The sequence below is a fragment of the Oncorhynchus clarkii genome, chromosome 12, assembly GCF_045791955.1.
Source record: "Oncorhynchus clarkii lewisi isolate Uvic-CL-2024 chromosome 12, UVic_Ocla_1.0, whole genome shotgun sequence".
NCBI classification, from domain to species: Eukaryota; Metazoa; Chordata; class Actinopteri; order Salmoniformes; family Salmonidae; genus Oncorhynchus; species Oncorhynchus clarkii.
This window is the reverse complement of record NC_092158.1, coordinates 2026014-2048094: the sequence shown is the minus strand read 5'-3', so window position 1 is coordinate 2048094 and position 22081 is coordinate 2026014. Positions and strand designations below refer to the sequence as shown.

The window sequence follows — 22081 nt, the reverse complement described above, 5'->3', positions numbered from 1 at the left end:
GACTGAGGGATGAGGACGAGGGACGAGGACTGAGGGACGAGGGACTGAGGTACTAGGATGAGGGATGAGGTACTAGGGACTGAGGTACTAGGTACTGAGGATGAGGACTGAGGGACGAGGATGAGGATGAGGGACTGAGGGACGAGGGACGAGGACGAGGATGAGGGACTGAGGGACGAGGATGAGGGACGAGGATGAGGATGAGGTACTAGGGATGAGGGACTAGGATGAGGACTCAGGGACTGAGGATGAGGTACGAGGACGAGGGACTGAGGGACGAGGGACTGAGGGATGAGGGACTCAGGGATGAGGATGAGGTACGAGGTACTGAGGGACTGAGGATGAGGACGAGGACTGAGGGACGGAGGGATGAGGGACTCAGGGACTGAGGGACTGAGGGACGAGGTACTAGGACTGAGGGACTGAGGATGAGGACTGAGGATGAGGACTGAGGATGAGGGACGAGGGACTGAGGGACTGAGGATGAGGACTGAGGGACGAGGATGAGGGACGAGGTACTAGGATGAGGATGAGGGACTGAGGTACGAGGTACTAGGTACTAGGGACGAGGATGAGGGACTGAGGGACTGAGGATGAGGACTGAGGGACTAGGGATGAGGACTAGGAGGGACGAGGTACTGAGGGACTGAGGACGAGGGACTGAGGGATGAGGGACTGAGGATGAGGATGAGGACTGAGGGATGAGGACTGAGGATGAGGACTAGGGAGGACGAGGATGAGGGACGAGGATGAGGACGAGGATGAGGGACGAGGGACGAGGGACGAGGATGAGGTACTGAGGACGAGGGACGAGGACTGAGGGACGAGGAGGAGGACGAGGAGGAGGACTAGGTACGAGGGACGAGGGACGAGGAGGAGGACGAGGATGAGGAGGAGGAGGACTAGGGACGAGGGACGAGGGACGAGGACTGAGGGACGAGGATGAGGGACTAGGATGAGGACTGAGGTACTAGGTACTGAGGAGGAGGAGGAGGATGAGGAGGAGGGACTGAGGACGGAGGGACGAGGGACGAGGGATGAGGGACGAGGACTGAGGGACGAGGGACGGAGGACTGAGGTACTAGGGACGAGGTACTAGGATGAGGATGAGGGACGAGGATGAGGTACGAGGGACGAGGTACTGAGGGACGAGGATGAGGACGAGGTACTGAGGGACGAGGATGAGGACGAGGACGAGGGACGAGGATGAGGACGGAGGACGAGGGACGAGGTACGAGGATGAGGATGAGGGACGAGGACTGAGGGACGAGGATGAGGGACGAGGGACTGAGGACGAGGATGAGGGACGAGGATGAGGATGAGGGACGAGGATGGAGGGACGAGGACGAGGACTGAGGGACGAGGTACTAGGATGAGGACTAGGTACTAGGTACGAGGATGAGGATGAGGACGAGGTACGAGGGACGAGGGACGAGGATGAGGGACGAGGGACGAGGGACGAGGGATGAGGGACGGAGGGACGAGGATGAGGTACTGAGGGACGAGGGACGAGGGACGAGGGACGAGGGACGAGGGACGAGGATGAGGGACTGAGGGACGAGGTACTAGAGGACGAGGGACGAGGATGAGGGACGAGGACGAGGGACGAGGATGAGGACGAGGGACGAGGATGAGGGATGAGGACGAGGGACTGAGGGACGAGGGACTGAGGTACTAGGGACGAGGATGAGGATGAGGGACTGAGGTACTGAGGATGAGGTACTAGGGACGAGGATGAGGGACTCAGGGACGAGGTACGAGGATGAGGTACGAGGATGAGGACGAGGGACGAGGTACTGAGGTACTGAGGGACGAGGGATGAGGGACGGAGGACGAGGTACTGAGGGACGAGGATGAGGATGAGGGACGAGGATGAGGATGAGGGACTGAGGGACGAGGTACTGAGGGACGAGGGATGAGGACGAGGATGAGGGACGAGGATGAGGGACGGAGGGACGAGGACGAGGACTAGGTACGAGGTACTGAGGTACTAGGTACGAGGGACGAGGGACTGAGGGACGAGGGATGAGGGACGAGGGACGAGGGACGAGGATGAGGACTGAGGATGAGGGACGAGGACGAGGGACGAGGGACTGAGGGATGAGGACTCAGGGACGAGGGATGAGGATGAGGATGAGGGACTGAGGGATGAGGACTGAGGGACGGAGGGACTGAGGTATGAGGATGAGGATGAGGACGAGGATGAGGTACTAGGGACGGAGGGACGAGGATGAGGATGAGGACTCAGGGACTGAGGGACTGAGGACGAGGATGAGGACGAGGGACTGAGGGACGAGGATGAGGACTGAGGGACGAGGAGGACGAGGACTGAGGGACTGAGGATGAGGGACGAGGGATGAGGGACTGAGGAATGAGGATGAGGTACGAGGGACTGAGGGACGAGGATGAGGATGAGGGACGAGGATGAGGACGCAGGGACGAGGACTGAGGGACTGAGGTACTAGGTACTAGGATGAGGGACTGAGGATGAGGGACGAGGACGAGGATGAGGTACGAGGACTCAGGGACTGAGGGACGAGGACTGAGGTACTGAGGACTGAGGTACTGAGGGACTGAGGGACGCAGGGACTGAGGGACTGAGGGACGAGGGACGAGGATGAGGACTAGGGACGAGGGATGAGGACTGAGGGATGAGGACTAGGTACTAGGGACTAGGTACTGAGGACTGAGGATGAGGACTCAGGGACTAGGATGAGGGATGAGGACTGAGGATGAGGGACTGAGGATGAGGACTGAGGGATGAGGACTGAGGACTCAGGGACTGAGGATGAGGTACTGAGGATGAGGACTGAGGACTGAGGGATGAGGTACTAGGTACTAGGGATGAGGTACTAGGGACTGAGGGACTCAGGTACTGAGGATGAGGTACTCAGGGACTGAGGTACTGAGGGACTAGGGACTGAGGATGAGGACTGAGGGACTGAGGGACTGAGGGACTGAGGATGAGGGACGAGGTACTAGGTACTGAGGGACTGAGGACTGAGGACTAGGGACGAGGTACTGAGGTACTAGGTACTGAGGGACGAGGATGAGGGACTGAGGACTGAGGTACTGAGGTACTGAGGTACTGAGGTACTAGGTACTAGGTACGAGGTACTAGGTACTAGGGATGAGGGACGAGGGACTGAGGTACTAGGTACGAGGACTGAGGTACGAGGTACTAGGGACTGAGGTACTGAGGTACTAGGATGAGGACTGAGGGACTGAGGTACTGAGGGACGAGGGACTGAGGGATGAGGACTGAGGGACGAGGACTGAGGACGAGGATGAGGTACTGAGGGACTGAGGGACGAGGTACTGAGGTACTGAGGGACTGAGGTACTGAGGGATGAGGTACTAGGGACGAGGGATGAGGGACTGAGGGACGAGGACTAGGGACGAGGGACTGAGGTACTGAGGGACGAGGACTAGGGACTGAGGGACGAGGATGAGGGACGAGGACTGAGGGACTGAGGTACTAGGATGAGGACTGAGGGACTGAGGGACTAGGTACTGAGGGATGAGGGACGAGGATGAGGTACTAGGTACTAGGGACTGAGGTACGAGGATGAGGGACTGAGGGACTAGGGACGAGGGACTAGGTACGAGGTACTAGGTACTAGGGACGAGGATGAGGACTAGGGATGAGGACTGAGGGACGGAGGGACTAGGATGAGGTACTAGGGACTGAGGGACGAGGACTAGGATGAGGATGAGGGATGAGGACTAGGATGAGGGACGAGGGATGAGGATGAGGACTGAGGGACTGAGGGACTAGGGACTGAGGATGAGGACTGAGGGACTGAGGACTGAGGGACTGAGGATGAGGACTAGGGACTGAGGGACGAGGGACTGAGGTACTGAGGGACGAGGATGAGGGATGAGGGACGAGGGACTAGGTACGAGGATGAGGACTGAGGTACGAGGATGAGGGACTAGGGACTAGGTACGAGGGATGAGGATGAGGTACTGAGGTACTAGGACTGAGGGACTGAGGGACTGAGGATGAGGGACGAGGACTGAGGGACGAGGGACTGAGGGACTGAGGTACTAGGATGAGGTACTGAGGGACGAGGATGAGGACTAGGGACTGAGGTACTGAGGGACTAGGATGAGGATGAGGTACTAGGTACTAGGTACGAGGGATGAGGATGAGGACTGAGGTACTGAGGGACTGAGGACTCAGGTACGAGGATGAGGACTGAGGGATGAGGACGAGGACTGAGGGACTGAGGATGAGGATGAGGGACTAGGGACGAGGACGAGGGACTGAGGGACTAGGATGAGGACGAGGATGAGGTACTGAGGATGAGGGACTCAGGGACTGAGGTACTAGGTACTGAGGGACTAGGGACTGAGGGACGAGGGATGAGGACTGAGGGACTGAGGGACGGAGGGACGAGGGACTGAGGATGAGGACTAGGGACTGAGGTACTAGGTACTGAGGGATGAGGACGAGGTACTGAGGGACGAGGACTGAGGGACGAGGTACTAGGGACTGAGGGACTGAGGGACTGAGGGACTGAGGACTAGGTACTGAGGATGAGGATGAGGACTGAGGACTCAGGGACTGAGGTACTAGGTACTAGGGACTGAGGGACTAGGGACGAGGTACTGAGGTACTGAGGGACTGAGGGACTCAGGGACTAGGTACTAGGTACTATATCTTAGGTACTAGGTACTCAGGATGAGGGACTCAGGGACTGTGAGGACTAGGATACTAGGTACTAGGACTAGGTACTAGGCACTAAGGGATGAGGGATGCAGGTACTAGGTACTGAGGACTAGGTACTAGGTACTAGGACTCAGGGACTCTAGGTACTAGGTACTAGGTACTAGGATGAGGTACTCAGGGACGAGGTACAGGGACGAGAAGGGACTCAGGACTAGGGTTAGGTACTAGGTACTAGGGACTAGGATGCAGGGACTCAGGGAACCCCAGGGACTCAGAGGACTCAGGACTAGGTACTAGGGACCAGGTACTCTAGGACTCAGGGACTCAAGGACTCAGGGACTCAGGGACTCAGGGACTCAGGGACTCAGGGACTCAGGATGCAGGGATGGGGACGGAGGTAAGGGGAGGCTGAGGACGAGGGACGAGGATGAGGGACTGAGGTACTAGGATGAGGGACGAGGATGAGGATGAGGGACTGAGGTACTGAGGGACGAGGTACGAGGGACGAGGATGAGGTACTAGGTACTGAGGGACTGAGGGACGAGGATGAGGAGGAGGGACGAGGTACTAGGTACTGAGGGATGAGGACTGAGGGACGAGGACGAGGACGAGGGACGAGGTACGAGGTACTAGGGACGAGGACTGAGGTACTGAGGTACTAGGACGAGGAGTGAGGGACTAGGTACTAGGTACTGAGGATGAGGACGAGGGACGAGGGACGGAGGGACGAGGACGAGGACTGAGGTACGAGGATGAGGGACGAGGGACGAGGATGAGGGACGAGGGAGGAGGGACGAGGATGAGGGACGAGGGATGAGGATGAGGGACGAGGGACGAGAGGACGAGGGACTCAGGTATGAGGATGAGGGACTGAGGACTAGGATGAGGACGAGGGACGAGGACGAGGATGAGGGACTGAGGTACTGAGGGACGAGGACGAGGGACGAGGGACGAGGATGAGGACGAGGGACGAGGATGAGGACGAGGGACGAGGACTGAGGATGAGGACGAGGATGAGGGACGAGGGACGAGGATGAGGACGAGGGACGAGGGACGAGGACTCAGGGATGAGGATGAGGGACGAGGACGAGGATGAGGATGAGGGACTGAGGATGAGGGACGAGGTACGAGGACTGAGGTACGAGGACTGAGGATGAGGACTAGGTACTAGGTACGAGGATGAGGACTGAGGGACGAGGGACTGAGGGACGAGGTACTGAGGTACTAGGTACTGAGGTACTAGGTACTAGGGACGAGGATGAGGGACTGAGGACTGAGGTACTAGGGACTGAGGGACTAGGATGAGGACGAGGACTAGGTACTGAGGTACTGAGGGACGAGGACTAGGTACTAGGATGGAGGGACGAGGTACTAGGATGAGGACGAGGATGAGGTACTAGGTACTAGGTACGAGGATGAGGACTGGAGGGACGAGGACGAGGATGAGGGACGAGGTACTGAGGACGAGGTACGAGGACGAGGGACTGAGGGACGAGGTACTGAGGGACGAGGGACGAGGGACGGAGGACTGAGGGACTGAGGGACGGAGGGACGAGGTACTAGGGACGAGGATGAGGACGAGGTACTAGGGACGAGGGACGAGGACTGAGGGACTGAGGACTGAGGGACTGAGGTACTGAGGACTGAGGGACGAGGGACGAGGACTGAGGGATGAGGTACTAGGGACTCAGGGACTGAGGGACGAGGGACGAGGATGAGGGACGAGGACTGAGGGACTGAGGATGAGGTACTAGGTACTGAGGTACTAGGTACTGAGGTACTGAGGTACTAGGTACTGAGGTACTGAGGGACTGAGGGACGAGGGACTGAGGTACTGAGGTACTGAGGGACGAGGGACGAGGACTGAGGTACTGAGGGACTCAGGGACGAGGATGAGGGACGAGGACTGAGGTACTAGGATGAGGTACTCAGAGGATGCAGATGCAGGGACTGAGGGACTCAGGGACGCAGGGATGAGGACTCAGGGACTCAGGGACTCAGGATGCCAGGGATGAGGACTCAGGGGACCAGGATGGAGGACTCAAGGACCAGGACTAGGATGAGGGGACCAGGGACTAGGTACTAGGATGGAGGGACTCAGGGATGAAGGGCACCAGGGACTGAGGGACTCAGGGACTCAGGGACTCAGGGGACCAGGATGCAGGGATCCAAGGACCAGGACTCAGGGATCCTAGATGCAGATGTAGGGACCTGAAGGACCAGGATGCAGAGGACTCAGGGACGGAGGGACTAGGACTCAGGATGCAGGGACTCAGGGACTCAGGATGAGGGACTAGGATGCAGGTATGAGGTACTAGGTACTAGACCAGGGACGAGGACGAGGCACTCAGGGACGAGGAGCTCAGGACTCAGGATGCAGGGACTCAGATGAGGACTCAGGATGCAGGATGCAGGACGGGAGGGACTGAGGGACTGAGGACGAGGACGCAGGGACTGAGGTACTGAGGGACTGAGGACTGAGGACTCAGGGACTGAGGACTCAGGGACTAGGTACTGAGGTACTAGGGACTCAGGGACTCAGGGACTGAGGTACTAGGGATGAGGGACGAGGACTCAGGGACTCAGGATGAGGACTCAGGGACTAGGATGAGGTACTAGGATGCAGGGACTCAGGGATGAGGACTAGGACGAGGATGAGGGACTGAGGGACTCAGGGACTCAGGGACGAGGACTCAGGGACTGAGGACTCAGGGACGAGGATGAGGATGAGGACTAGGTACTAGGACTCAGGGACTAGGGACTGAGGGACTCAGGTACTAGGATGAGGACGAGGGACTGAGGGACGAGGATGAGGTACTAGGACTCAGGGACTGAGGATGAGGATGAGGACTCAGGGACTGAGGATGAGGGACTAGGGACTGAGGACTGAGGGACTCAGGACTCAGGGATGAGGACTAGGACTAGGGTTAGGGTTAGGGTTAGGGTTAGGGTTAGGGTTAGGGTTAGGGTTAGGGTTAGGGTTAGGGTTAGGGTTAGGGTTAGGGTTAGGGTTAGGGTTAGGGTTAGGGTTAGGGTTAGGGTTAGGGTTAGGGTTAGGGTTAGGGTTAGGGTTAGGGTTAGGGTTAGGGTTAGGGTTAGGGTTAGGGTTAGGGTTAGGGTTAGGGTTAGGGTTAGGGTTAGGGTTAGGGTTAGGGTTAGGGTTAGGGTTAGGGTTAGGGTTAGGGTTAGGGTTAGGGTTAGGGTTAGGGTTAGGGTTAGGGTTAGGGTTAGGGTTAGGGTTAGGGTTAGGGTTAGGGTTAGGGTTAGGGTTAGGGTTAGGGTTAGGGTTAGGGTTAGGGTTAGGGTTAGGGTTAGGGTTAGGGTTAGGGTTAGGGTTAGGGTTAGGGTTAGGGTTAGGGTTAGGGTTAGGGTTAGGGTTAGGGTTAGGGTTAGGGTTAGGGTTAGGGTTAGGGTTAGGGTTAGGGTTAGGGTTAGGGTTAGGGTTAGGGTTAGGGTTAGGGTTAGGGTTAGGGTTAGGGTTAGGGTTAGGGTTAGGGTTAGGGTTAGGGTTAGGGTTAGGGTTAGGGTTAGGGTTAGGGTTAGGGTTAGGGTTAGGGTTAGGGTTAGGGGGTTAGGGTTAGGGGGTTAGGGTTAGGGTTAGGGTTAGGGTTAGGGTTAGGGTTAGGGTTAGGGTTAGGGTTAGGGGTTAGGGTTAGGGTTAGGGTTAGGGTTAGGGTTAGAGGGTTAGGGACTAGGGTTAGGGTTAGGGTTAGGACTAGGGTTAGGGTTTAGGGTTAGGGTTAGGGTTAGGGTTAGGGTTAGGGTTAGGGTTAGGGTTAGGGTTAGGGTTAGGGTTAGGGTTAGGGTTAGGGTTAGGGTTAGGGTTAGGGTTAGGGTTAGGGTTAGGGTTAGGGTTAGGGTTAGGGTTAGGGTTAGGGTTAGGGTTAGGGTTAGGGTTAGGGTTAGGGTTAGGGTTAGGGTTAGGGTTAGGGTTAGGGTTAGGGTTAGGGTTAGGGTTAGGGTTAGGGTTAGGGTTAGGGTTAGGGTTAGGGTTAGGGTTAGGGTTAGGGTTAGGGTTAGGGTTAGGGTTAGGGTTAGGGTTAGGGTTAGGGTTAGGGTTAGGGTTAGGGTTAGGGTTAGGGTTAGGGTTAGGGTTAGGGTTAGGGTTAGGGTTAGGGTTAGGGTTAGGGTTAGGGTTTCAGTAGCCCTTGTCAGTAGCTCTTGTCAGTAAATGTCAGAACCCTTTCCATGAAGTCTCAGCTAAACCCGAGTATACACTGGCCTGACAAGCTGCTACATACATACAGGTTTACGAGGGAATAGAAAGACAGACAGAGTCTAATGATGGCTTTAAATACTGGGCAGAGGGGGCGGCAGGGTAGCCTAGTGGTTAGAGCATTGGACTAGTAACCGGAAGGTTGCAAGTTCAAACCCCCGAGCTGACAAGGTACAAACCCTGAACAGGCAGTTAACCCGCTGTTCCTAGGCCGTCATTGAAAATAAGAATTTGTTCTTAAATGACTTGCCTAGTTAAAGGTAAAAAAACATCAGTGGATGTCCTGAAGATAAATGAACAAATATCAATGAAAATAACAAAGAAAGAACAATGAAATGGTGGACTGTAAACAAGTTAATAATAATTAATGCAATGGTGGACTGCAAACAAGTTAATAATAATTAATGAAATGGTGGACTGTAAACAAGTTACTAATAATTAATGCAATGGTGGACTGTAAACAAGTTACTAATAATTAATGAAATGGTGGACTGTAAACAAGTTACTAATAATTAATGCAATGGTGGACTGTAAACAAGTTAATAATAATTAATGAAATGGTGGACTGTAAACAAGTTACTAATAATTAATGAAATGGTGGACTGTAAACAAGTTAATAATAATTAATGCAATGGTGGACTGTAAACAAGTTAATAATAATTAATGCAATGGTGGACTGTAAACAAGTTAATAATAATTAAAGAAATGGTGGACTGTAAACAAGTTACTAATAATCAATGAAATGGTGGACTGTAAACAAGTTACTAATAATCAATGAAATGGTGGACTGTAAACAAGTTACTAATAATCAATGAAATGGTGGACTGTAAACAAGTTACTAATAATCAATGAAATGTTGGACTGTAAACAAGTTACTAATAATCAATGAAATGGTGGACTGTAAACAAGTTACTAATAATTAATGAAATGGTGGACTGTAAACAAGTTAATAATAATTAATGAAATGTTGGACTGTAAACAAGTTAATAATAATCAATGCAATGGTGGACTGTAAACAAGTTACTAATAATCAATGAAATGGTGGACTGTAAACAAGTTACTAATAATCAATGAAATGGTGGACTGTAAACAAGTTAATAATAATTAATGAAATGGTGGACTGTAAACAAGTTAATAATAATCAATGCAATGGTGGACTGTAAACAAGTTACTAATAATCAATGCAATGGTGGACTGTAAACAAGTTAATAATAATTAATGAAATGTTGGACTGTAAACAAGTTACTAATAATCAATGCAATGGTGGACTGTAAACAAGTTACTAATAATCAATGCAATGGTGGACTGTAAACAAGTTACTAATAATCAATGCAATGGTGGACTGTAAACAAGTTACTAATAATCAATGCAATGGTGGACTGTAAACAAGTTAATAATAATCAATGCAATGCTATCAATCTCTGCACCTACAGTATAAAGGTTTGTCCATTTTTTACAGCCACAGAACTAACAAACACAATGTACCACAGCGTTTTGGAATAACAATGTACTTGGTGTTTCCGGAATAACAACAGACATTAATGGACTTGGTGTTTACGGAATAACAACAGACATTCATGGACTTGGTGTTTACGGAATAACAACAGACATTAATGGACTTGGTGTTTACGGAATAACAACAGACATTAACGGACTTGGTGTTTACGGAATAACAACAGACACTAATGGACTTGGTGTTTACGGAATAACAACAGACACTAATGGACTTGGTGTTTACGGAATAACAACAGACACTAATGGACTTGGTGTTTACGGAATAACAACAGACACTAATGGACTTGGTGTTTACGGAATAACAACAGACACTAATGGACTTGGTGTTTACGGAATAACAACAGACACGAATGGACTTGGAGGTTAAAGTTACTGATAAAACAGATACTTATACCATCAAGGACAAAGCAGCACAAATCAATGCAATCAATTCCATCTAAAAAAGTCAAATCAACTCCAGCTTTAGTTTGTTATTATATAACACCCATTTTTGGACTTGGGACGTTCAAGACAAAGAAAGTGGCAGATTTCATCGCCTTGCAATCACTCGCCTGCACCTGCAGTTAAAAACTCCCAATCTGTTGTTTACAGCCCCAGAGCACACAGAACACATGAAGGTCATATGATGTGTTATACCAACACTGAGGGGAACTAAGATGGCTGCCGGCCATGTAACTGGGAACAAAGAGCTTATTCACCCAGGCAGCATGTCTCCTCTAGAGCAGGAACACTAGGTCACCGCTGACCTTTACTGCAGATAATAATATATTGGACGAGACACAAATTGCACTCTATTCCCTATATAGTGCACTAATTTAGACCAGAGCCCTATAGAACCCTATTCCCTATATAGTGCACTACTTTAGACCAGAACCATATAGAACTCTATTCCCTATATAGTGCACTACTTTAGACCAGAACCATATAGAACTCTATTCCCTATATAGTGCACTACTTTAGACCAGAGCCCTATAGAACCCTATTCCCTATATAGTGCACTACTTTAGACCAGAGCCCTATAGAACCCTATTCCCTATATAGTGCACTACTTTAGACCAGAGCCCTATAGAACCCTATTCCCTATATAGTGCACTACTTTAGACCAGAGCCCTATAGAACCCTATTCCCTATATAGTGCACTACTTTAGACCAGAGCCCTATGGAACCCTATTCCCTATATAGTGCACTACTTTAGACCAGAGCCCTATAGAACCCTATTCCCTATATAGTGCACTACTTTAGACCAGAGCCCTATGGAACCCTATTCCCTATATAGTGCACTACTTTAGACCAGAGCCCTATGGAACCCTATTCCCTATATATAGTACACTACTTTAGACCAGAGCACTATAGAACCCTATTCCCTATATAGTGCACTACTTTAGTCCAGAGCCCTATAGAACCCTATTCCCTATATAGTGCACTACTTTCGACCAGAGAAGTAGTGACCTGGGCCCATTGGTTGATGGTATTCACACGGAACTGCAGTAGCCTCCCTCCCATTGGCCACACACTGGTTGAATCAGCGTTGGTTCATTGTAATTTGTCAATGTATTGTCACATGGAATCTATGTGGAAAATACATTGGATTTGAAAAAGTTATCACATTTTATTTTTTAGCAAATCTGTGAAGGGTTGTGGCCGCGTACTCACTCTACAGCCTAAAATACCTCTCTGCCCTGCCTCAGACCAGACCTGGCTAGCTTAACACACCTGTCTGCCCTGCCTCAGACCAGACCTGGCTAGCCTAACACACCTGTCTGCCCTGCCTCAGACCAGACCTGGCTAGCTTAACACACCTGTCTGCCCTGCCTCAGACCAGACCTGGCTAGCCTAACACACCTGGTCCAAAACCCTAGCTGCCTCAGTCTGAAGGACACAAGCTGTTCACAGACAGGAGTGAAGCCGTCTCACCAGAAAAAAAACAGAGAAAGTGGTTCAGAATTCACACCTGTATGAGCAAGGTTAGGAGGTTCCATAAATGTTGTGGCGTTAAGGACAGACTAGCGGGTCTGCCAATAAATAAAATAGTAGCGGTCGTTGTGGTGTTTTAGAGGGACAGTGATATAAGGAGTTGTACCACTCTGTCAGCACACATTAAGTTGCCTGCCTGCCTGCCTGCCTGGCCTGGCCTGGCCTGCCTTTTCTTGAAAAGTTCGTCTTGAGAATGGCGTTAAATTATATCCTCGACCAAATCGATATCTTCTCCTCCTTCCGCCATTGTGGGATGAAAAAACAGCTTAGTAGTATGCAAATTAATTTGTTTATCAAATTCAGTTTCCTAGTTCTGAAGTCCTGCATAGACCTGCCCATAGGACCTGCCTCTCAATATTGGTAATCCAATCAAAAGACGTGCACGCAGTACGCCTGCTAGCTGGCTCCTGGGTAACACTGGAGCCAGCCAGCAGGCGTACAATAGCCAACTCTAAAGCTGATTGGTTGACACTAAATTTTCATTTCCATTCACTTCAAGCTACAAGCGCCCGCACTGTTGATTCTGAAGGCCCGAGGGCAGATTTTAGACCCCTGGCAACTTATGATGGCTGAATATGATTGGATAAAAGATCTAACATAAAGACCAGCCCTCCAAATCTCAAACTGGGGCTGGAAGCAGTGCAACCAAGAGGAAAGCTATGAAATGAAGAGTATAACTCTTACTCTGGGGAATAATTTAATACATATTTGTGGGAAAATATATATATTTTAAAATTATATTCTGATGATGTTTAGGCCAGCAGAGAAGGCCTTGCTGGCCCTGACGGCCCACCACTGCCAGGTGGTGAGGGTAGGTAACAACATCTCCACCCCACTGATCCTCAACACTGGGGCCCCACAAGGGTGCGTTCTGAGCCCTCTCCTGTACTCCCTGTTCACCCACGACTGCGTGGCCATGCACGCCTCCAACTCAATCATCAAGTTTGCGGACGACACTACAGTAGTAGGCTTGATTACCAACAATGACGAGACGGCCTACAGGGAGGAGGTGAGGGCCCTCGGAGTGTGGTGTCAGGAAAATAACCTCACACTCAACAAAACAAAGGAGATGATTGTGGACTTCAGGAAACAGCAGAGGGAGCTACCCCCTATCCACATCGATGGGACAGTAGAGGAGAGGGTAGTAAGTTTTAAGTTCCTCGGCGTACACATCACGGACAAACTGAATTGGTCCACCCACACAGACAGCGTGGTGAAGAAGGTGCATCAGCGCCTCTTCAACCTCAGGAGGCTGAAGAAATTTGGCTTGTCACCAAACGCACTCACAAACCTCTACAGATGCACAATAGAGAGCATCCTGTCGGGCTGTATCACGGCCTGGTACGGCAGCTGCTCCGCCCACAACCGTAAGGCTCTCCAGAGGGTAGTGAGGTCTGCACAATGCATCACCGGGGGCAAACTACCTGCCCTCCAGGACACCTACAGCACCCGATGTCACAGGAAGGCCAAAAAGATCATCAAGGACAACAACCACCGAGCCACTGCCTGTTTACCCCGCTATCATCCAGAAGGCGAGGTCAGTACAGGTGCATCAAAGCTGGGACAGAGAGACTGAAAAAAAGCCTCTATCTCAAAGGCCATCAGACTGTTAAACAGCCATCACTAACATTGAGTGGCTGCTGCCAACACACTGACTCAACTCCAGCCACTTTAATAATGGAAATTGATGTAAAAATATATCACTAGCTACTTTAAACAATGCTACTTAATATAATGTTTACAAACCCTACATTACTAATCTCATATGTATATACTGTACTCTATACCATCTACGGCATCTTGCCATCTTTATGTAATACATGTATCACTAGCCACTTTAAACAATGCCACTTTTATATGTATCTTGCCTATGCCGTTCTGCACTCATCTTCATCCCTTTACACTTGTGTGTATAAGGTAGTAGTTTTGGAATTGTTAGTTAGATTACTTGTTGGTTATTACTGCATTGTCGGAACTAGAAGCACAAGCATTTCGCTACACTCGCATTAACATCTGCTAACCATGTGTATGTGACAAATAAAATTTGATTTGATTTGATTATAGAGAGGCTACGACTATTAAACTAAACAGAGTCAAAGCCAGGACGGGGAGGAGGAGGGAGGAGGAGAGGGGAGGAGGGAGAAGGAGAGGGGAGGAGGGAGAGGGAGGGGAGGAGGAGGGAGGAGGAGAGGGGAGGAGGAGGGAGGAGGAGAGGGGAGGAGAAGTTCTGGGAGGAGGGAGAAGGAGAGGGGTCTCATAGGCTAGGGCAGGGATCCAAGCAAACACAGGAATGTCGTTGCCACGGGAACAAGGTCTACTCTGAAATTATCCAGTGCTCTTTACTACCATCCCCGGGAGCGAAGAGTTTCTCTCTCTCTCTCTCTCTCGCTCTGACACGCTCTCTCTATTTCTCTCTCTCTCTATCACTATCTCACTAAATTCAATTCAGATGGCTTTATTGGCATGGGAAACATATGTTTACATTGCCAAAGCAAACAAAAAAAAAACAATTATTGAACTTATAAAGGCTTTAAAATGATAAAGACTTTTCAAATGCTCAGTTATTATCAGTTATGCAGAGTTTTCACTATTTGAATATGGTTGTAAAAGAAATAGTAGCGGAATATAAGTAAACAGATGAATATAGTGGAGCAGGTTGAGAGTTTCAAGTTCCTTGGTGTCCACATCACCAACAAACTAACATGGTCCAAACACACCAAGACAGTTGTGAAGAGGGCACGACAAAACCTATTCCCCCTCAGGAGACTGAAAAGATTTGGCATGGGTCCTCAGATCCTCAAAAGGTTCTACAGCTGCACCATCGAGAGAATCCTGACTGGTTGCATCACTGCCTGGTATGGCAACTGCTAGGCCTCCGACCGCAAGGCACTTCAGAGTGTAGTGCGTACGGCCCGGTACATCACTGGGGCTAAGCTGCCTGCCATCCAGGACCTCTATACCAGGCGGTGTCAGAGGAAGGCACAAAAAATTGTCAAAGACTCCAGCCACCCCAGTCTTAGACTGTTCTCTCTGCTACCGCACGGCAAGCGGTTCCGGAGCGCCAAGTCTAGGACAAAAATAATTCTCAACGGTATCTACCCCCAAGGCATAAGACTCCTGAACATCTAATCAAATGGCTGCCCCCCCTTCTACGCTGCTGCTACTCTCTGTTATTATCTATGCACAGTTACTTTAATAACTCTACCTATATGTACATATTACCTCAATTACCTCGACACCGGTGCCCCCGCACATTGACTCTGTACCGGTGCCCCCTGTATATAGCCTCCAAATTGACTTGGTACCGGTACCCCCTGTATATAGCCTCCACATTGACTCTGTACCGGTACCCACTGTATATAGCCTCCACATTGACTCTGTACCAGTACCCCCTGTATATAGCCTCCACATTGACTCTGTACCGGTACCCCCTGTATATAGCCTCCAAATTGACTTGGTACCGGTACCCCCTGTATATAGCCTCCACATTGACTCTGTACCAGTACCCCCTGTATATAGTCTCCATATTGACTCTGTACCGGTACCCCCTGTATATAGTCTCCACATTGACTCTGTACCGTAATACCCTGTATATAGCCTCCACATTGACTCTGTACCGGTACCCCTGTATATAGCCTCCACATTGACTCTGTACAGTAACACCCTGTATATAGTCTCCACATTGACTCTGTACCGTAACACCCTGTATATAGCCTCCACATTGACTCTGTACCAGTACACCCTGTATATAGCCTCCACATTGACTCTGTACCAGTACCCCCTGTATATAGCCTCCACATTGACTCTGTACCGGTACCGCCTGTATATAGCCTCCACATTGACTCTGTACCGGTACCCTCTGTATATAGCCTCCACATTGACTCTGTACCGGTACCCTCTGTATATAGCCTCCACATTGACTCTGTACCAGTACCCCCTGTATATAGCCTCCACATTGACTCTGTACCGGTACCCCCTGTATATAGCCTCCACATTGACTCTGTACCGGTACCGCCTGTATATAGCCTCCACATTGACTCTGTACCGGTACCCTCTGTATATAGCCTCCACATTGACTCTGTACCGGTACCCTCTGTATATAGCCTCCACATTGACTCTGTACCAGTACCCCCTGTATATAGCCTCCACATTGACTCTGTACCGGTACCCCCTGTATATAGCCTCCACATTGACTCTGTACTGGTACCCCCTGTATATAGTCTCCACATTGACTCTGTACCGGTACCCCCTGTATATAGCCTCCACATTGACTCTGTACCAGTACCCCCTGTATATAGCCTCCACATTGACTCTGTACCGGTACCCCCTGTATATAGCCTCCACATTGACTCTGTACTGGTACCCCCTGTATATAGCCTCCACATTGACTCTGTACCGGTACCCCCTGTATATAGCCTCCACATTGACTCTGTACTGGTACCCCCTGTATATAGCCTCCACATTGACTCTGTACCAGTACCCCCTGTATATAGCCTCCACATTGACTCTGTACCGGTACCCCCTGTATATAGTATTATTTGGTTAAGGGCCTGTAAGTCAGCATTTCAATGCAATATAAGTTCCACACTTGTTCTATTCGGCAAATATAATTTTATTTGATTGGTTGTTTTTACAATGTTCTCTCTCCCCATTTCTCCCCCTCTCTCACACTACCTCTCTCTCTCTCTCTCTCTCTCTCTCTCACTCCCTCTCTCTCTCTCTCACTCCCTCTCTCTCTCTCTCACTCCCTCTCCCCCCCTCTCACTCCCTCTCCCCCCCTCTCTCTCTCACACTCCCTCTCTCCCTCCCTCTTATGAACAGTCCTCCCTTCAGCAGCCTCCTGTGCTCAGTCCATCATCCACAGAGCTGGATTTTCCTCCAGGCTTCAGGGAGAAGGAGAGGGAAAGGGGAGGAGGGAGAAGGAGAGGGAAAGGGGAGGAGGGAGAAGGAGAGGGGGAGGGAGAAGGAGAGGGGGAGGGAGAAGGAGAGGGGGAGGGAGAAGGAGAGGGGGAGGGAGAAGGAGAGGGCAGAGGGATAAGGAGAGGGGGGTAGGGAGAAGGAGAGGGGGGTATGGAGGAGAGGGGAGGAGGGAAAAGGAGAGGGAGGAGGGAGGAGGAGAGGAGGGTGAAAGATAGGGAAAGGGGAGGAGGGAGAAGTAGAGGGGGAGGGAGAAGGAGAGGGGGAGGGAGAAGGAGAGGGCAGAGGGATAAGGAGAAGGAGAGGGGGGTATGGAGGAGAGGGGAGGAGGGAAAAGGAGAGGGAGGAGGGAGGAGGAGAGGAGGGTGAAAGATAGGGAAAGGGGAGGAGGGAGAAGGAGAGGGGGAGGGAGAAGGAGAGGGCAGAGGGATAAGGAGAGGGGGGTAGGGAGAAGGAGAGGGGGGTAGGGAGGAGAGGGGAGGAGGGAAAAGGAGAGGGAGGAGGGAGGAGGAGAGGAGGGTGAAGGAGAAGAAAAGGGGAGGAGGGTGAAAGAGAGGGAAAGGGGAGGAGGGAGGAGGAAAGGGGAGGAGGGAGAAAGAGAGGAGTAAGAAGCAGAAGAAAATGGGAGGAGGGAGAAGGAGAGGGGAGGTGAAGTTCTGGGTCTCATAGGCTAGGGCAGGGATCCAAGCAAACACAGGAATGTCGTTGCCACGGGAATAAGTTCTACTCCGAAATTATCCAGTGCTCTTTACTACCATCCCCGGGAGCGAAGAGTTTCTCTCTCTCTCTCTCTCTCTCTCGCTCTGACACGCTCTCTCTATTTCTCTCTCATTACATTTCTCTCTATTGCTCTCTCTCTCAATTCAATTCAAAGGGGCTTTATTGGCATGGGAAACGTTTACATTGCCAAAGAAAATGGACAAAAAAATAAATAAAATGGGATTATTCAAGTTGTAGTACGAATAGTAGGGGAAGATATGCTAACAGAAAAATATTGATTGTTTTTACAATGTTTTTTCTTCTAGGGGGTAAATATATATTTTATTATATACTTTCCTTAATTAGGTTCCCCTAACCCTAATTTGAGGTAGCTAATGGACAACAACACTTCTAAAACAGGCTTCTCTCTCTCTCTCTCTCTCTCTCTCACACTCTCTGTCTCTCTCTCTCTCAGACAGAGTTAGGGGCTAAAGCTGGACGGGCTTTCATCAAGTTGACTAACGGTCTGCAATCAGGTTTTTCTCCTCTATACAAATGTCTGGGAGCTGTGGGCTGTTTTCCATACTGGAGGAGATACAGTATACTGAGCTGATGGAACTACTAGTAAGTAAACAGCCCCAATGTACATTTCCATTTGCCAAGTTTGTTATAGAACTACAGTACAGCAGACTGTATCATAGTATATATAACTACAGTATAGCAGACTGTATCATAGTATATAGAACTACAGTATAGCAGACTGTATCATCTAATACAGAACTACAGTACAGCAGACTGTATCATAGTATATAGAACTACAGTATAGCAGACTGTATCATCTAATATAGAACTACAGTATAGCAGACTGTATCATAGTATATAGAACTACAGTATAGCAGACTGTATCATAGTATATAGAACTACAGTATAGCAGACTGTATCATCTAATACAGAACTACAGTATAGCAGACTGTATCATAGTGTATATATAACTACAGTATAGCAGACTGTATCATCTAATATAGAACTACAGTATAGCAGACTGTATCATAGTATATAGAACTACAGTATAGCATACTATCATCTAATATAGAACTACAGTATAGCAGACTGTATCATAGTGTATATATAACTACAGTATAGCAGACTGTATCATAGTGTATATATAACTACAGTATAGCAGACTATATCATAGTGTATATATAACTACAGTATAGCAGACTGTATCATAGTGTATATATAACTACAGTATAGCAGACTATATCATAGTGTATATAGAACTACAGTATAGCAGACTATATCATAGTGTATATATAACTACAGTATAGCAGACTGTATCATAGTGTATATATAACTACAGTATAGCAGACTATATCATAGTGTATATATAACTACAGTATAGCAGACTATATCATAGTGTATTTATAACTACAGTATAGCAGACTATATCATAGTATATAGAACTACAGTATAGCATACTCTATCATAATATATAGAACTACAGTATAGCAGACTGTATCATCTATTATAGAACTACAGTATAGCAGACTGTATCATCGAATATAGAACTACAGTATAGCAGACTGTATCATAGTGTATATATAACTACAGTATAGCAGACTGTATCATCTAATATAGAACTACAGTATAGCAGACTGTAACATCTAATATAGAACTACAGTATAGCAGACTGTATAATATATTATAGAACTACAGTACAGCAGACTTTATGCTACAAGTCAGGTCAGGTCAGTGGTAGTTCTGTAGGCTACGGGCCAGATAGGTGGTAGTTCAGTAGGCTACGGGCCAGGTCAGTGGTAGTTCAGTAGGCTACGGGCCAGGTCAGTGGTAGTTCAGTAGGCTACGGGCCAGGTCAGTGGTAGTTCAGTAGGCTACGGGCCAGGTCAGTGGTAGTTCAGTAGGCTACGGGCCAGGTCAGTGGTAGTTCTGTAGGCTACAGGCCAGATCAGTGGTAGTTCAGTAGGCTACAGGCCAGATCAGTGGTAGTTCAATAGGCTACGGGCCAGGTCAGTGGTAGTTCAGTAGGCTACGGGCCAGGTCAGTGGTAGTCCAGTAGGCTACAGGACAAGCCAGGTCAGTGGTAGTTCAGTAGGCTACAGGCCAGGTCAGTGGTAGTTCTGTAGGCTACAGGCCAGGTCAGTGGTAGTTCAGTAGGCTACAGGCAAGGTCAGGCCAGGTCAGTGGTAGACCTGTAGGAAACAGGCCAGGTCAGGTCAGTGGTAGTTCTGTAGGAAACAGAACAGTGTTCCTCACCTGGCTTACTGTAAAAAGCCAAACAAAATAAAAAAAGCCAAACAAAATATTGTTTACTGTACTTATATATTTCCATCAAACCTGTCTTGTGGATTTGGCCACAGGTTCTCATCCACATCACAATGGATGTTTTCATTGGCCAAACATCTTTGGAAGAATCTTCGGTCGAATTCAGGCCTGACACTGGTCTGCCGTGATGTCATTGTATGGTGAATCCAGGCCTGACACTGGTCTGCCGTGATGTCATTGCATGGTGAATCCAGGCCTGACACTGGTCTGCCGTGATGTCATTGCATGGTGAATCCAGGCCTGACACTGGTCTGCCCTGATGTCATTGCATGGTGAATCCAGGCCTGACACTGGTCTGCAGTGATGTCATTGTATGGTGAATCCAGGCCTGACACTGGTCTGCCGTGATGTCATTGCATGGTGAATCCAGGCCTGACACTGGTCTGTTGTGATGTCATTGTATGCGTCATCCATGGCCTGGAGTGTGCCACCCCACAACCCCTCTTTTATGCTGCTGCTACTCTCTGTTTATCTTATATGCATAGTCACTTTAACTATACATTCATGTACATACTACCTCAATTGGCCAGACCAAACAGTGCTCCCGCACATTGGCTAACTGGGCTATCTGCATTGTGTCCCACCACCACCCGCCAACCCCTCTTTTACGCTACTGCCACACTCTGTTCATCATATATGCAGTCACTTTAACCCTATCTACATGTACATACTACCTCAATCAGCCTGACTGACCGGTGTCTGTATGTAGCCTCGCTGCTGTATAGAGCCTCTCTACTGTATTTAGCCTCGCTACTGTATATAGCCTCTCTACTGTATTTAGCCTCTCTACTGTATATAGCCTCTCTACTGTATATAGCCTGTCTTTTTACTGTTGTTTCATTTCTTTACTTACCAATTGTTCACCTAATAAATTTTTTGCACTATTGGTTAGAGCCTGTAACGATACCTACATGTACATACTACCTTAATAAGCCTGACTAACCGGTGTCTGTATGTAGCCTCTCTACTGTATATAGCCTCTCTACTGTATATAGCCCCTCTACTGTATAGAGCCTTGCTACTCTTTTTTCAAATGTCTTTCTACTGTTGTTTTATTTCTTTACTTACACACACACACACACACACACACACACACACACACACACACACACACACACACACACACACAGACAGACAGACAGACAGACAGACCTCACTGTGAGGTCTACACCACCCGTTGTATTTGGCGCACGTGACAAATAAACGTTGATTTGATTTGATTTGAGAAGGGCGGTTTGTTCGTGAGGGCGCCTATTATATACCTTCCACCTCCATGTGGAGAAAAATTCCTCAATCGGGTTAAGGAAAGGAGAGTATGGGGGTAAGTACAAGGTGGTAAATTGTGGATGGGCCTGAAACCATGCTTGCACCATTTGAGCATGGTGGAACCTGACATTATCCCACACAATGACATAGGTCATACCTTCAGGTCTACAGACCTGATTTAGCCCATCAAGGAAGGTTACATTCGAACGGCGAATCATGTGGCTGCCTGCAACTCAATATATAGAGTATATAGAGTAGAGAGCTTTAGATGTTGTTCGACCAAACATTAGAACAGGCAAGATGAGTAATCTAAGCGACTTTGACCGTGGTATGATTGTTGGTGCCACACATGGTGATTCCAGCATCTCAGAAACAGCTGCCTTCCTGGGATATTTACACACTACAGTCTCTAGAGTTTACAGAGAATGGTGCGATAAACCAAACACATTCAGTGAGCGACAGTTCTGTGGGCTAAA

The 22081-nt window shown here is 49.2% G+C and overlaps 2 protein-coding genes across 3 annotated transcripts in view; both read right to left on the bottom strand.

The window, feature by feature from the left end:
* The window catches only part of LOC139421805 (uncharacterized), a 69230-nt gene that overhangs the window by 6067 nt on the left and 41082 nt on the right, over positions 1-22081 (bottom strand). The window contains exons 4-9 of the mRNA XM_071172925.1: positions 6480-6625; positions 6087-6260; positions 5600-5921; positions 2470-2597; positions 2212-2336; positions 1097-1901 (exon numbers count right to left, since the gene is read on the bottom strand). Of these exons, the coding sequence (XP_071029026.1) occupies positions 1097-1901; positions 2212-2336; positions 2470-2597; positions 5600-5921; positions 6087-6260; positions 6480-6625 (1700 nt within the window). The remainder of the gene's footprint in view (positions 1-1096; positions 1902-2211; positions 2337-2469; positions 2598-5599; positions 5922-6086; positions 6261-6479; positions 6626-22081) is intronic.
* Positions 1-22081, bottom strand: part of LOC139422647 (interleukin-11 receptor subunit alpha-like) — a 121096-nt gene that overhangs the window by 78011 nt on the left and 21004 nt on the right. The gene's annotated exons all lie outside the window — the stretch shown is intronic.